The sequence below is a fragment of the Dysidea avara genome, chromosome 4, assembly GCF_963678975.1.
Source record: "Dysidea avara chromosome 4, odDysAvar1.4, whole genome shotgun sequence".
Taxonomy (NCBI): Eukaryota; Metazoa; Porifera; class Demospongiae; order Dictyoceratida; family Dysideidae; genus Dysidea; species Dysidea avara.
In genome coordinates, this window is record NC_089275.1 from 40,937,499 (window position 1) to 40,953,126 (window position 15,628).

At 37.9% G+C, this 15,628-nt stretch overlaps 2 protein-coding genes across 2 annotated transcripts in view; both read right to left on the reverse strand.

The window, feature by feature from the left end:
- LOC136252145 (ubiquitin-like modifier-activating enzyme 1) overlaps positions 1-15,628 on the reverse strand; it is a 571,137-nt gene that overhangs the window by 251,831 nt on the left and 303,678 nt on the right. The window lies entirely within an intron of this gene.
- The window catches only part of LOC136252736 (uncharacterized), a 28,238-nt gene that overhangs the window by 12,193 nt on the left and 417 nt on the right, over positions 1-15,628 (reverse strand). The window contains exons 2-3 of the mRNA XM_066045304.1: positions 14,817-14,855; positions 14,487-14,759 (exon numbers count right to left, since the gene is read on the reverse strand). Of these exons, the coding sequence (XP_065901376.1) occupies positions 14,487-14,759; positions 14,817-14,855 (312 nt within the window). The remainder of the gene's footprint in view (positions 1-14,486; positions 14,760-14,816; positions 14,856-15,628) is intronic.

Below are 15,628 nucleotides of genomic sequence, written 5' to 3' on the forward strand. Positions count from 1 at the left end.
TCCTCAGGGTGATTTGTTTCTAGCTGATCTCTCTACAGGGTGATTTTTTGTAGCTGACCTCTCTTCAGGGTGATTTGTTTCTAGCTGATTGCTCTACAGGTTGATTTGTTTGTAGATGAACTCTCTACAGGGTAATTTGCTTGTAGCTGAACTCTCTATAAGGTGATTTGTTTGTAGCTGATCTCTCTGCAGGTTGATTTGTTTTAGCTGAACTCTCTACAGGGTGATTTGTTTGTAGCTGATCTCTATACAAGTTGATTTGTGTGTAGCTGATCTCTCTGCAGGGTGATTTGTTTGTAGTCGATCTCTCTACAAGGTAATTTGTTTGTAGCTGAGCTATCTATATGGTGATTTGTATGTAGCTGATCTCGCTGCAGATTGATTTGCTTTAGCTGAACTCTCTACAGGGTGATTTGTTTCTAGCTTATCTCTCTACAGATTGATTTGTGTGTAACTGATCTCTCTACAAGCTGATTTGTTTGTAGCTGATCACTCTGCAGGTTGATTTGTTTCTAGATGATCTCTCTACAGGTTGATTTGTTTGTAGCTGAGCTCTCTGCAAAGTGTTTTGTTTGTAGTTGATCTCTCTACAAGGTGATTTTTTTGTAACTGACCTCTCTTCAGGGTGATTTGTTTCTAGCTGATATCTCTACAGGGTGATTTTTTGTAGCTGACCTCTCTTCAGGGTGATTTGTTTCTAGCTGATCGCTCTACAGGTTGGTTTGTTTGTAGCCGATCTCTCTACAAGGTAATTTGTTTGTAGGTGAACTCTCTATAAGGTGATTTGTTTGTAGCTGATCTCTCTGCAGGTTGATTTGTTTTAGCTGAACTCTCTACAGGGTGATTTGTTTCTAGCTTATCTCTCTACAGGTAGATTTGTGTTGATTTGTTCATTGCTGATCACTCTAAAGGGTAATTTGTTTGTAGCTGAACTCTCTCCACAGTGACTTGTGTGTAGCTGAATTCTGTGTAGCTGAATTCTCTAGAGAGTGACTTAATTGTAGCTGAATTCTCTACAGGGTGCATGACTTGTTTATAGCTGAACTTTCTTCAGTGTGACTTGTAATGTTCTGAATCTCTATAGTGATATATTTGCTTAACTCTGTCTTCTTGCTGAACTGTCTATAAGATTAACTGTTTGCAGCTGAACTCCCTACAGAATAACTTGTGATGTAATAAAATTCTATAATGGAGCAAATAAATTAGCCGAATGCTCTATTAGGGTGACTGTTCTATTAGAGTATCTCGATCTCGCGTTTGCTACACGGAGTTGGCTTTCGAATCATAACTCAGTGGTTTGTAATCCGATTCTTCTGTACTACTGCAAGGACTTTCTATGAAGATTATTCCAGCTATACACCGATTTTCAGCTTATTGCTCTAAGCGGTTTGCCTAGTAGGCGTGAAAACTAATACTTTTTTATTCCTAAAAATCGATCGCGTAATTGTGACACAGGTTGGGTTTTGTGTCATATCTCCATGGTCTTTATCTCGATTTCTTTCAAACCACCAAAAGGCACTCCTACGATGGTTACTCCATCTACATAGCAATTTTCAAGTCATTCCATGAAGTGGTTTACCCTGTAGGCGTGACAACAAATCGATCTTGTTTTACGCGAATAATCGGTCATAACTCCTGAACCATTCATCGGATTTGTACCAAAGTTGATGCTAGGATTCGCCGTTGGACTCCCTTTCTGTGTGCCAAATTTCATGGCGATCGGAGTACGCGTTTGCTTGTTATAGCAATTTTTGCAAGTGTGCGAAAAGACGAAGAAAAAAAACGAAGAAAAAAAAAACGAAACTTTGGCCACTCGTATCTCGGAAATGGCTTGAGTGATTTCCTTCAAATTTGGAATGTAGACTCCCCTAGCTGGCGGGCAACTCTGCAGCAAATTTGGTTCCAATCGGATGAGGTATCACCGAGATACAAATGTGTGAAAATGACGTTTTCTTTCTTCCTGTCAATATACTCACGGTGTGGCGCGCCGGCTTCTTGGGCCGCACAACACACTATCATGTGTCTTGATATATATTCAGCCACCTAATAAGATATGTTTTCTACTCTGACCCATAACCAGGGTAATACATGGAAAAGTGCCAAAAGTAGTGTAACAATGTAATGTACACACTGTCTCTAGCAAAAGTGAGCAAAGCCTTACAAGACTAATGGAACAGCATGTCTGTGGTAGTGCATGAAAAATACGGAAAACCACAGAATAAAGCAAAGAGATACCAACAGTATGAAGTGCTGCAATCACTACAACAGTGGCGTAGCCAGGAAATTTTTTTTACCGAGGCAAAGTTTATACATTCACCAAATTGAGAGGGTCAGCTTTTGGCTCAACTGATTCACAAATACTTTCAAGTATGGGTGGTACAGAATTTGCAGGTTGGCTATCTGGTTGGAAGTAGGAAACCGTTTCAGAAGACTCTTAGCATTTTTCTACATGTCATATGTAATGCTCCAGCATATATATAGTTAATGCTACAGTATACCATGCTCCAATTATTGCAACACAACTTACTCTGGAGATATTTTGAGTGGTCAGGCCATCCATGGACTGCAATGGAGGTCATAATCATGTGTACTACTTTTTATTGATCTGATCAGATGTGATGTTTAAGTCAGAGATAATGATCTCTTTCATGTGATGCTCAACTGCATGTGCTAAGTATGTCAAGCTAGGGAGTCTGGGGGAATGCTCCCTCAAGGGAAATTTTGACTTTAAAATGGCATGTGGAGCAGGTTATTTTTTGATTGTAACTGCTAATGCATGATATGCATGATCAATTAGCTCAATGTAATGCCACGCAGTTGACTTATTGAACTTTTGAAAAGTAAAGTGAAGACAATTAACATTGATCAAGCAGTGTAATGAGAACAGTGGTTATAATCTGTATTGAATGCTCTATTAGAGTATATTACGATGACTGCTCTATTAGAGTATCTCAATCTTTCACAAATTCAAGCCACACAAAATAGTACTAAGCAGGGCTGGAGCCTATGATGACATGGTGCCTTGCATGGTGCTGGACCACTTTTCAACTACTGGGGTACAGCAATGCTGTCCAGTAACGTTTGAGTAGAAAATTTGGGGTGCCAAAACTCAGGCCTGCTCAGCCTGTTGTTGAGCATTTTTACTGAGGCAGCTGCCTCAGTTGCCTCAATGGTAGCTACGCCACTGCTACAATAACTAAATTTCATTCAAAAAAAACTAAATTCTCAGTCTACTATTGCTGATACAAGTAATGTTATTCACATTCTAATGTCAATACCTCATCAAAACTTTGGTTACCTAATACAACTGGGAAGCCATATTACATAACCATGAATTGATGCATGCAAGTCCATGACGCATGCATCGTACATACTGCAGTGCACCAAAAGGTAACTGTCAGGATGAAGCAATGTCTAGCAGTGAAAATCCACACCTGTAGCCTTAGTTGTTATTGCATGATGGTTGTCTGAAGGAATCAGATGGGCAGGAAATTAGTCAGTAGAAAATTCTGATACTAAATTTTATAATTTCATAGCAACTTATGGAAGCATTATGGCTGCTCTGAAGACACCTTTGGGCTTGACTTTACCTTACCAATACTGCTAAGATGCTATGATGGTATTATAAGGCTGATTGTGGGGTAATAATTTTGGCCAGAATAGCCTAAACCTTTATGGTTAGTAACATACAATACAGTGGAACCCCTCTTAACGGACACCCCTGAATGGCGGACGGCCTCTTTATAATGGACAATTAATAAAGTCCCAAATACAACTTCCAATACCTGTGTGTATTAATGCCCCCTCAATAGCGGACACTTCTCTATTCCGTAAACCGGACACTGCACAACTCACAGACATGGCAAGCACTACAGTACAACACGGCTATAACACCTTGCTAATGGCAGACACAAGTAACAAAGGTTCATTGTACTGTATTGTACTGTATCATAACTAACTACATCAAGATTATAAATCAATAGCATGCCCCAGCTACCATGGGTTGCTATACTCATAAAACATAAGTTCGCAGTATTATAGTACGTTCGCATTGAGCTGAATCCTGGATTGCTAATTAAGAAGCCATACAAGATCAAATGCTTATAAACATAATGTTCATGACGCATTTATTCGTAAGCCCATGTTACGGGCGTGCACTTAATTGTTGAGAATATGGCGTCCAGTGCACCATCAGCAAGTGCGGAGTGAAACCCTCTTGGAAAGAAGTTAAACAGCCAAACGAAGTATCTACTTATGAAACTATGGGAGTACTGTAAGCAAGAAGCAAAGAAATGTAAAATTTCTATCAACATCACGGAGAGAATCTCGAAGGCCACCGGTATTGTATGTAATGCCTTCTTTGCTGGGTTTTGACATACATTACGCCACGCAGGAATTTCAAGGACATCCATTAGAATGGAGCACCGCAAGAAAGGCGGTTTATTTATGCCAACAAAAAAGGTACAAAATGCACTTTGCACAAGCTCGCTCAATTGTAATCGTCAGGTACAAATGTTCACGAGTCCATGTTGATGCAGACAGTTTTGACCCTGATACTATCAGACAAGATCCATTCATTGTACGGAAGGAAGGAAATCTATCGCTCTCAAAGATTTTGGTAAGTTAAATTTTTGAATCCTGGAACTTTGTCACGTACTCTGTCTTAGGCCAAACTTAAGAATGGTGGTGTTTTCTCTGGGGGGTAGGACATAGCTTTAAAGAGTGTTGAGTGATAAGTACAAGACGATTAATGACAAGAGGTTAGCATGGAAACTGTTTGTGCATGCTTTAATGTCATTACATGTATATGCAGAGTATGCTATGAGCAGCCCTGCATAGTCCATCAGCATCATAAATATTTAGACGAACGAGGTGCAACAGAACTGAAGGAAGACCAGTTGTGTATTTGGATGAGACTTGGGTAATGAAGAACTTCTACAGCAATTCCTCATCCAAATCAGCAGTGATAGTGAAGATGGGGATGGTGGTATTAATGAATCTTCCACTAGCAGCTACGGGTCCAAGTCTTCTTCTGGACTTACTTCATCTGATGTAAGATTGTTTGATATTTGCAGCATTGATGTTACAACTTGATGTTGTTCCCCAGGAGTCATCAGGTAGCTGGGATTGAACTCTGTGAAGTACATGAAAATACAGATGAAGTGTAAGTGTGTGCACTTTAATAAAAAATATCATTGCTTTATTGTGCTAGCAGAAGTTGAACATACCATCCCTTGTATATTTAATCGGTGCAGGAGTGTTTAGAAGTCACTACAGGTGCTATCAGCCCAAATTCATACAAACAGTATTATTTCATTTGTTGAAACTTTTAGAGTTTTTTGGGAATGTAACTTCAAAAACAAAATGCTGGCTGGAAAAACTGTGTACATGTGTGGCGAAGTGATGAGAAAAAGATTTAAATGACAAATTGACTACATGGGAACAGAAGACGATAGGCAGCTGTGGTGAATGTGAAGTAAAATACATGTTGTTTGGCTCACTTGCAGGAACACCAATGTTGCATAACAGATTTTGAACTGTTATAATTTGGTTTTTCTCTTTTGAGGCTGAAGAAGTTTTTTCCCTGAATATAAGCAGGCCACTTATCTTCTAAATACAGTGCAACAGTGGCCCCAGCTCTTCTACTTATGCAACTCTGTTTTACACACACAAAATCTGTTTTATTTTTCTTGTAAAAGTGTATTACAGCCTCTTACATAACAGATGGTGAAATCATGCTTGTTGAGGGCGGGTGTGTGACGTCTGGCTTCACCACAAACATGTGTCAACATGACCATCAAAGGACCGCGCTTTAGAGGCTTCCCCATTGAAAATGTATGGCGAAACTTTACAGTGTGATAACTGGAGTGTCTTACATTCAAATGAAGCACTTTTAATATATTTTTAGCGGATCGAGAAGCGCTACATATCGAGCAATACAGGAGGCCCATGCGATGTAGCAATCGTAAGTTATTAATCGTTTTTGAGGATTCAATTCAACGCGAATGTACTATAGCTATTGTTGAGTGTGCTTGTCTGATAATAAGCCAGTCAGTCATTAAGAAATTCAATTTAATTATAATGTAGAGACTTATCGTTGGCTTGATGGTGTGTATTACCAAACAAATACTGCTAAGGTAATATTACACTTGTCAACATTTATTTGGTGGAACACAATCTTCTTTACTACATACTTTGTACTACCATACAAATTTGTAGGATATACATAGTTCTATGAAGCTGACTTAGTGACCTACTGTAAATGCATACGTATGTCCTAACCTTTGTTGTATATCATACTATGTCTAACATTATCAGCTGCAGTGTTTAATCCAATATCATTCAATGCCACAGTGACAGCAACCAAGAATTGCATGTCAGTCATACAAACAGTTGGTTATTAATCAATCATATCTCAGGACTGAAACAAGATACAGTGTATGAAGATCAGACTTAGCTTAATCTTTTTATCATGAACTGGAAAATTCATCAAAGAATAGAGCTTTTTCTGTATTTCTCCATGTGCACGAAGCAGCAGACCATTTCAGCAAAGGAATGATGGCAGTAAACTTTATTTCTACTGAATAAGGATATTTCACTATTTGCATTTGGAATAAAACACTTGCAAGTTTGATAATTTTTAGGAAAAATTACAGCCTGAAATGGTACAGATGTTTTTATGCCTATCATGCAGACCATTTATACAAGAAGAAAAGTTGAAAGAGTAAAGCAAGCTCACTCCAAAGCAAGCACCAATACACATGGTTTTGTTGGTTATACAGCCACAAAAGGCTGGGGTAATCACAACACAAACAAATGCAGTGTGTAGCAGAATCATGTGCATGGGCATAATGTAGATAGAAATGGATCAATTTTGTAAGAGAAATTCCATACAGGTAAGGTATTTCCATTCCAAATATGTGCTAAGGTTATTTTTCTGACTTATACTTCAAGTAAACAGAAATGCATGAGGTAACATCTCCTTATTTACTATTTTTTCTACTTGTTTCTCTTTTGCATCAATGCTTTCATTCCTGGCCTATTATGCTCAATATTTCACTCAAATTCTATCTATTTCACTTAGCAAGATATTTGTAGATGAGGGGCTTTAGACTCTCAGTTTGGTAGGGCACAGTGTTAAAGAGCAAAAAAAAAAAAAATAGATAAATAAAAGGTCTGCTAAAAATGGCTGCTCTCCATGAAATATATAATATTGTATCACTAATAGAGTACACAAAAATCCTTATTTACAACTTCATAGCTTGCTACATTGCTTCTCTGAATACTGTGAGTGCATTATTAGAGTAATTTACTGCTCTATTAGAGTACCTCTATATTTTTACAATTTACAATCAGAAAATCACAATGGGGACTCCAGCCCCCCCTGGATTGCTACACCTATGCACTTAGAATCAATCAATGTTTTGTTTTTTTTTACATTATCTCATGCTCGAAGTAATACTGCTCTGTTAAAATCTCCGTCGTTAGCATTAAGTTATAATTACATACTTGTTTTCATTGTCTGTTACTTATTGTTCAATTAAAGTATCTCAGCAAATGCACAGAACTTAAGTGTTTTTTTTTATGTTCTCTTCACCAAACTGCTTCTGTTATTTTAAGGAATAAATTATACCAGTACCTAACATTGTCACAAAATTATACACAGGTGCATCTGGCCACCACCATATGACAGCATCACAATTCTGTACTCCTTTAAAAATCTGTTTATACTTTGCAAAATTTCAGAAGCAATGAAATATTAATTTTTGTAAATCACAAGAATTTCTTATTTCACTTGCAGGTAATAATGTGACAGTGTCTCTGCAAAAGCTCACATATGTCCAAATCTCTTTTTTATTGTCACAGTATAATTTGCATTATATCCAAGGAATGGGTTTCATTTCATTGTACACATTTAAAATGTTTGGGAATTACAATGGAAAGAACCACAAAATAAATCAGTGTGTGAAATAAATTAGATGTGCTGTCACACTGCCAGGGCAATGTGAAGGTTGAGTGGACATTTTCCTGGACATTTCAACTTTTTGCTGTTTCTCCTTTATTGCATATGTTTCTGCCAACTTAGGTATTTGTTTCAAGCATTCAGGTCACTAATGTATTGTACAACTGATCACCATTCAACCACTCATTTACGCACTATACTTGAAACATAGAAATTGAAACTTCAGGTTTCCAGAATCTTCAATCTATTAAACTTTTATCTTAGTTAAATTATACTTTGCAACATGATAGCAACACTTGTAGCAGCATTGTTCTGAGTTATGATTTTAGTGAAAAGATCAAGATACTCTAATAGAGCAGTCAGGTAATACAAAGCACTCTAATATAAGTCACTTAGCTGTAGTGGAAACCCCTTTTCAAAATTCCTGCGTACGCCCCTGAATTCTCATTATTTCCAAGCTAACTAATTCTATTCCCTACATGCCTTACCCCATGGGCGGATGTGGGGGGGGGGGGCTGTATCCCCCCAAGCCCTTCTGTTGCCCCTTGGACCTACAGTATTATATTGATACCAGAAACTAGTATCATGCATTCACACTGTATTCAGAAGTATAGAAAGCCAATGGGCATATAGAAGACAACAGGTATAAATGTACGCTATAACTAAACTGTACACTGTGAAGAGAGCAAGGCAAATAAATTTTGAATTTTTGTGCAAAGATCGAAATACTCTAATAGAACAGTTGCAATTCCAATACATCAGCATCAATTTCTGCATAGCAGAGGATCTGTTTTGGGAGGAACTGTAAAGAATGGACTATCGACCCAGACTAGGTTTTGTAGTTACCTTATAGGGCCTTTTCTTGTTGTATGTATGTATGTATGCATGTAGTTACACTTTCTTTTTCCTTGCCATGCCCACAACTGACTACTGTGTAAATCAGATCTGTGGTCGCATGTTAGTCCAAGGATTCACATATTTGTCTCTTTTTTTGGTGTTGTACACATTCATCATAATCATGATGGTCTCCCTCATGTACAATTTTTACAAATTATAACAAAACTAGCTACTCTTTAGTATACACTTTACCATCAAATAGGTTTATCTCATACAGGCTAACCAATCTTTGTACGCACTGCAAAGCAAACACTTTGTTACATAGGCAGTGGAGACGGGGGGGGGGGGGGCTACTTTTTTGGGACACTGTTTCAGTGCTCCCGATAAGAATTTAACAGTGGTCTGACACTATGTCAGACCATAATGGAAAATGGTCGGACGTTTGAGATAATTGTTCTGGCATGTTTTGAGTTGTGTGAGGTACTCTATAGCGTACGAAGCACGCTCCGAAATGCAAAGCACACTCCGAAATGCAAAGCATTGAGCCTTCTAGGGGGGTCTGGGGGCATGCCCCCAGGAAATGTTTGAAAAATAGGCTTATTTATATACCATTTGGTGGCAATTTTGCATTGAAATTACTGTAATGTCAACATTTTCTATTACTTTAGGTTCAAGAAGCTGAAGACTTTGGCTATATACTACTACATCAATAGTACACCACTACATAATAGTTAGACGTCAAGAACCCAGTGGTTCTTGACGTCTAACTTATTTAGACTACAACTCGTTATTGTACCTTGAGTTGACAGCTGCTTGTAAATGGGAAATGTATGGCTAATTACTAGAAACAAGCCCTCTACACCTCCCTACATGGCGGGACCTCAGCGTGGCTGTTGCTACCGGTTTAAACGCCCATGCGTTGCCAATGTTACAGGCACGTGCTATGTATCGAAGTACTGGACTCAGCGAGTGGACTACAACTCATTGGTGCTGTTGTGCCTCGACAGCTGCTTGTAAGCAAGTAATGTAAGTGTTGATTAGTACAAACAAGCCCATTACACCTCCCTCAAATTCAGTACGGCTGTTACTAGCAATTTAAACGCCCATGCATTGCCAATGTTACAGACGCGTAATTATCGTGTTTCGTATCGCCTCAGAGCGTGGTCTCTATTGGACATGACCGTGGCTCTACGAGATTTAGAGACCACGTTTTCAGCCAATCAAATTTCAGTATCAAACTTGTTGTAGTGTAAATTATTATAAGTCTGTTATTGCTTTAAGATCAGAGCCCTACTAAACCATGGTGTCCACTTGGAGAAGTTCTATACATGCTTTTAGTTAAAATATACAATACCTGTATGTAATGAACAACGATACAATGATTTTAATACAAGGTAGGTGATTAAGGATATGTTTATTGGAGTTATTTGTAAACAAATGATTCCCAGTCTTCTAGATTTAATTCATCACTCGAGTCATCATCATCGATGTTTACCACAGAAGTGTTTGAGTGACTTGGACGTGGTGTTGCTCTTCTATCTGAAATCTGACGGTGCAACTTGTCCTTCCACCACAAATTAATTGCTCCACTGGCATCCCATAGTGGTAGTGGTGGGCCATCAATTGCAATCCTCATAAGATCATCTAAGTGATCTTCTCCTAAACAGTTACGCCAATTAGTTTTGATAACATTCATAGCAGAAAATGCCCTCTCGACTCTACCATTGGCCATGGGAAGACAAACCAGTAGTTCAACTACTGCCAAAATGTTCATCCATTTTTTGCTTTCTGGGTAATTAAACAATTTAAACCAAATTATTTGGTTGTCCTCCTCAGCTATGTTTAAGTAGCGCCAGGCATAATCCACCATGTCTTCCCACTCTTCATTTATGTGGGCAGTGTCCACACCAGCCTTTTCCAGTGGAACTAAAACTGCTGTACAACATCATCCAACTTAGTAGCTGCAAAATCAATATCATCAGATTTCTTCCATCTCTGCGTTACAAGGATTGTTAATGCATTTGTTAACAATTCAGGGTGATGAGATCTTATTCTATTCTTGAGGCAAGCAAGTACTGATTCCATCTTTTCATTTTTGTGCCGCTCTACAAATGACATACCATCTTCATATCGCGTGAGCTGAACAGATTGGTAAGTTATCATATCTATGTTGTCATCATCTTTGATCCTTGAAAGGACTCTTTTGACTGTAGGAAGTTCCTTAAAGCTCAGCGTTTTGAGCTTTTCAACTGTCTTGCTTGTTTTCAATAAGGCCTCAATTGCATCAATCACAGAAACATCATCATTTTGCAGGGTTTTGCAGAGAATCACAGCAGGATTTAACAAATCATGAACCATTGCACAGCCAAACACTATCTTAGCTTCACGCCATTTGCCAACATATCCTTTAAGCTTTTGCTAGTCTGCAGCCTTTACACATGGATCTTCTGTCAGAGCAATCAAGTGATTTATGTAAGCACCATAACGCTCAATGAATCTGTTTATGGCTGCCACTTTGTGGCTCACAAATCTTGTTCCACAGGCACGCAGAGGCCTGTTGCCTCTACTATGTGCAGAAGGCATTTCATCTTCCTCCAAACACTGTCTTAAAGAAGCCACTACTTCATCAAGTTCATGGCATTTCTTCGGTGATTTCTCATACAAATAATATGCACACATCAACATGTCATCTATGGTAGCATGCAGGTTTGTGCTTGTGAGAGCATCCTTCAATGAGAGCTCTAGTCGGTGTGTAAGACACCAAAATGACACCACCCAGAGAACAGACTGTTCTAGGTAACCACGTAACCCATTAGCTGCCAGGTTGACATTAGTGCCATCACACCCAAAGCCTATTAGCTTACTTTCCCGATCTGAATCTGCGATACCAGCATGTACAAGAGCTCTCTTAAAACAGTCAAATAACCCTTCTGCATTAGAACGGGATGGTTGTCGGATAGCTAGATATTTGTCAAACACATGAACTTTTCCATCCTTAGCATGGGGATCAAAGTACATAACCAGAAAAACCTCCTCCTCTATGTTAGCAGAGTCTGTGCTTCCATCTATTTGAATGCTAAAAAACTTTGTTTACTTAAGGCAGCAACAAGCTCTAGCTTTTAATCTTCAACTATGTAGTGGACAAAATTAGCACAAGCTTGGTCGTTCTTGTAGCCTGTTTCCAGCCCCACTCCGTGTTTCTCCTCCAGCTCACACAGAGGTGCCAGCTTAGTAAAAGGTAAGTTTTCTTTGCAAAGAAAATAGGTGATCTCAAACTTATTTCTTACTGTATCTGCCGTTCTGGCGTCTATTGTTGACAAAGCCTTAGCAATCAGTGTGTACAAAGTGACATCTCCCCCAGACTGGCTCTTCTTGTATAACGTCATTGCGTGCTGATGCATGTCACTAGCAGTGTGATCTTTACATGAAGACGTGTGAAGATTCTTCAAACCTTGTATGAAGGCTGGACTAAAGTTCTTGTGGCTGCGAAGCTTCTCCTAGTATTGAATGCAGATTGAACATTTCAGTGCAGACATGTGCTCATGGTCCGCCTTATCGTAGCACAGCCACACCGTCGTGCCAAGCTGTTTATCGTTTTCTGAAATCCATTTGTCCACTGATTTAATCGTTACCGCCCATTTAGCTGGCGGACTATTGTTAGAAGTACTCTTCCTTTTCACTCCGGACATTTTTTCCGAACACTTTAGTTTTTGTCCGGACATTCAAATTTTTCTCCAGAAATTGTCTGATGTCCAACTGTTATCGGGAGCATTGGTGTTTGCGAAAAAGGATCAAGATACTCTAATAGAACAGTCAGAATCTGGATACTCTAATAGAGCAGTCACAGTATTCGGAAGCAGTGTAGCAAGCTACTTAGCTACATATCTAAGATCTTTATACTGATGGCACTGTAGCCATTCAGATTTGCATGTAGTTGAGACATGTTTGCAGTCTGACTTGGATTCTGTGTCTACCTGGCTTAATAGTTCTCATTTACCTATGTCTAATTGTTGATAAATCTAATTGCATGTTTATTGGAAGCCATGAAAGAGTGTCAGATAGGCTTGAGCCTATTATGCTTTGAAAATATCCTATTATGCTTTTGAGCATGCAGTGCTCAAAAACCCAGCCTACGTATTATGCTCAAAGTTATGCTTTCAAAATCAAGATTATGCTCTAGAATTGGCTGAATTATTAGAGTACATCAACAGTTCCTAACTGATGCATTAGAGTAAATGACTGCTCTATTAGAGTATCTCGATCTTATTTCCACAAACTCTAAATAATCAGCTAAGAAACAATAAAAATGATAACACTGCACAATTTCTTGATATGAAATGCAGTATTACGACGTAATGTGTTCGTGTTTTGCGTATTCTTGTTATGCATGTTGCATATTTAATTTGAAATCTTGAAAAATGTCCTATTATGCTGGCATAATGCTTGATGCTTCTTCTAGCTTATTATGCTCAAAAATATGCCGGCATAATTGGCGCAAGCCTAGTGTCAGGTAAAGCTCTTGAGTGTCTCAGTTGGAGGCAAATGTGTTGACTCGTTAAATCTGTTTGGTATTTGGGTGTTTTGATTGACCCTGTGTTGTCTTGGAACTTACATGTTCGTACCATGGTTTCTAGAGTCAGGTCAAGACTTGCTTCAGTTGCTCGCTATGGGTTACTGCTGCCTGCAGTGCTCTCCGCTTTTGTGATGCCACTCTTTGATTATTGTGATGCCGTTTGGTCTCATCTACTGCAAAACTGAATTGTTTATAATTGAAAGAATCCACTCCAAGTTTATTAACAAATTGCCATTGAATACAATATTGAAGCATTTTGTCAAAATTTACTTGTCAAAATGCTAGATCTTCCAATTCATTAAATTTTTACCTTGTCAAGCAAGTATTTGCATTACACAGTAGTTTGCGCAAGTGTTCAGTTACATAATTTACTTAATAATAAGTATAGTGCTATTCTTTCCTTTAATGCAGTTCATTGGTCAAAAAGCATGTTGTGAAAAGGTAAACAAATAAGTATTTAAGGAAAAAAAATTACATTTGAGTAAGGGTCATAGAAATACATAAGGTGAAAATTTTTATACTGACTGCTCTTTCCTCTGCTAGTTCTCAGTCACTACAAGAATTATGCACTACCGTAGCAATCACATAATTTAGTGCTGAAACGAATAGCAATTTTTACTACTCGAATAGTTGTGAACAAAACGACCAAATATTCAATTATTCTTTAAGCTTATATTTCTATTGAATAAGTACTGAAACCTTTAGTTAGGGAGCAAGGTAGCTAAAGTCTAAGCACTATTTCTAACAGTGTCTTTTCTAAAATAGAATTTTTACAGCATAGATACATCACATCATTCACAATCTTAAGTTTCAAGGCTGGCCTTTCCATCTGAATACAGTGTACAAAGTGCTAACAATTATTCGAATAGTGTGTTAACGAATTGAATAGTGTCATACTGACCAAATAGTCAAATAACCAAATAATCATTTCAGCACTAACATAATTATACACCTACACTATATAGTCTCTAGATCCTACATACGTTCAGGCATATTATGAAAAGTTGATTATATAATTGCATTACTACTGTGATAACTTTATTATGGACATCAGGGAAACAAAATGGTAATGCTGTACATTGAGCGGGTGTTGGTGTAAGTTCATAGTCTCACCATATATATCATCAACTGGATCAAGAACAAGTTGCATTCTGTTCACATTAGTAAGAGCAATTTCTAACTCTTTCCAAGTGGCACTGGGGGTTAACCTCAACCACTTGTCCAGTACCTCTTTAAAACAATTTGTTGTGTCCTGTGGATTATCTTTTTCTATACCTTTTAACACACTATGTTCCAATTTTAATTCTAAGCCAACATCTCTCCACATAGTAGCGTGTTTCCTGGTGACATATCTGTTGAGGTCCCACATTGTTGGAGTATCATACTCTACAGGTCACACATGATATGTATACTGGCAATGATAAAACAACACAAGACACTTACTATTTTTAATTTGATCAATCACAATTGCACCTTCCACAACTGCCAAAATGATACAAATAACAATTATACAAACAATTAGGTGGTCCAATGTACAACAGAAAAAATGAAAACTAATGAGCCAAGTCATACAATAGTAATATACATACAATGTACATTAGGGATTATGGAGATTTGCATTTTCTCACAAAACTGTTGACCAGAAACCAACCTTATAATACTTTCATGGCACCTTGGCAGTATTACTTAAGCCCAAACGTGATACTTTCAATATAAACTATTATTTTTATTTTCTGCTGCAAGTAAATCACTCACTAACTAACTATCCAGCTAGCATACTATAACTTTCTAACTAACTAATGGGCAGTTAGTCAGACAGACAAGCAAACTAACTAAGTACAGTATTTAACTAGTAATATGTATGTATGCTCTGGCAAAGTATTAGCCAATAAATTTTGGAGTTACAGCCGTACATAATAACAACAACAGAAATATCAAATTGTACAGCAAGTACGTATAAGAAAAAACAGCTACTAACTAAAACGGCTGCAACTTATGAACATAAGGCACCATTGTGGTTGTCACCATGAATAGGAGAATCCATTGTTGTGTAAGTTTTCTTATCATCACTACATACAACTCACGTATTCATTGGTCTACTACAACAAAACAAATAATTATTGCTCTTGAGTAGACGAAATAAAATAATATCCAATTTTTTACTGTAAGACACTTTCTTCACAAAGGGTAAAAGCATTTAAAATTAACATTTTTTTTAAATACGCAAGTTTTTACTCATTCTAATCAATGCTTCA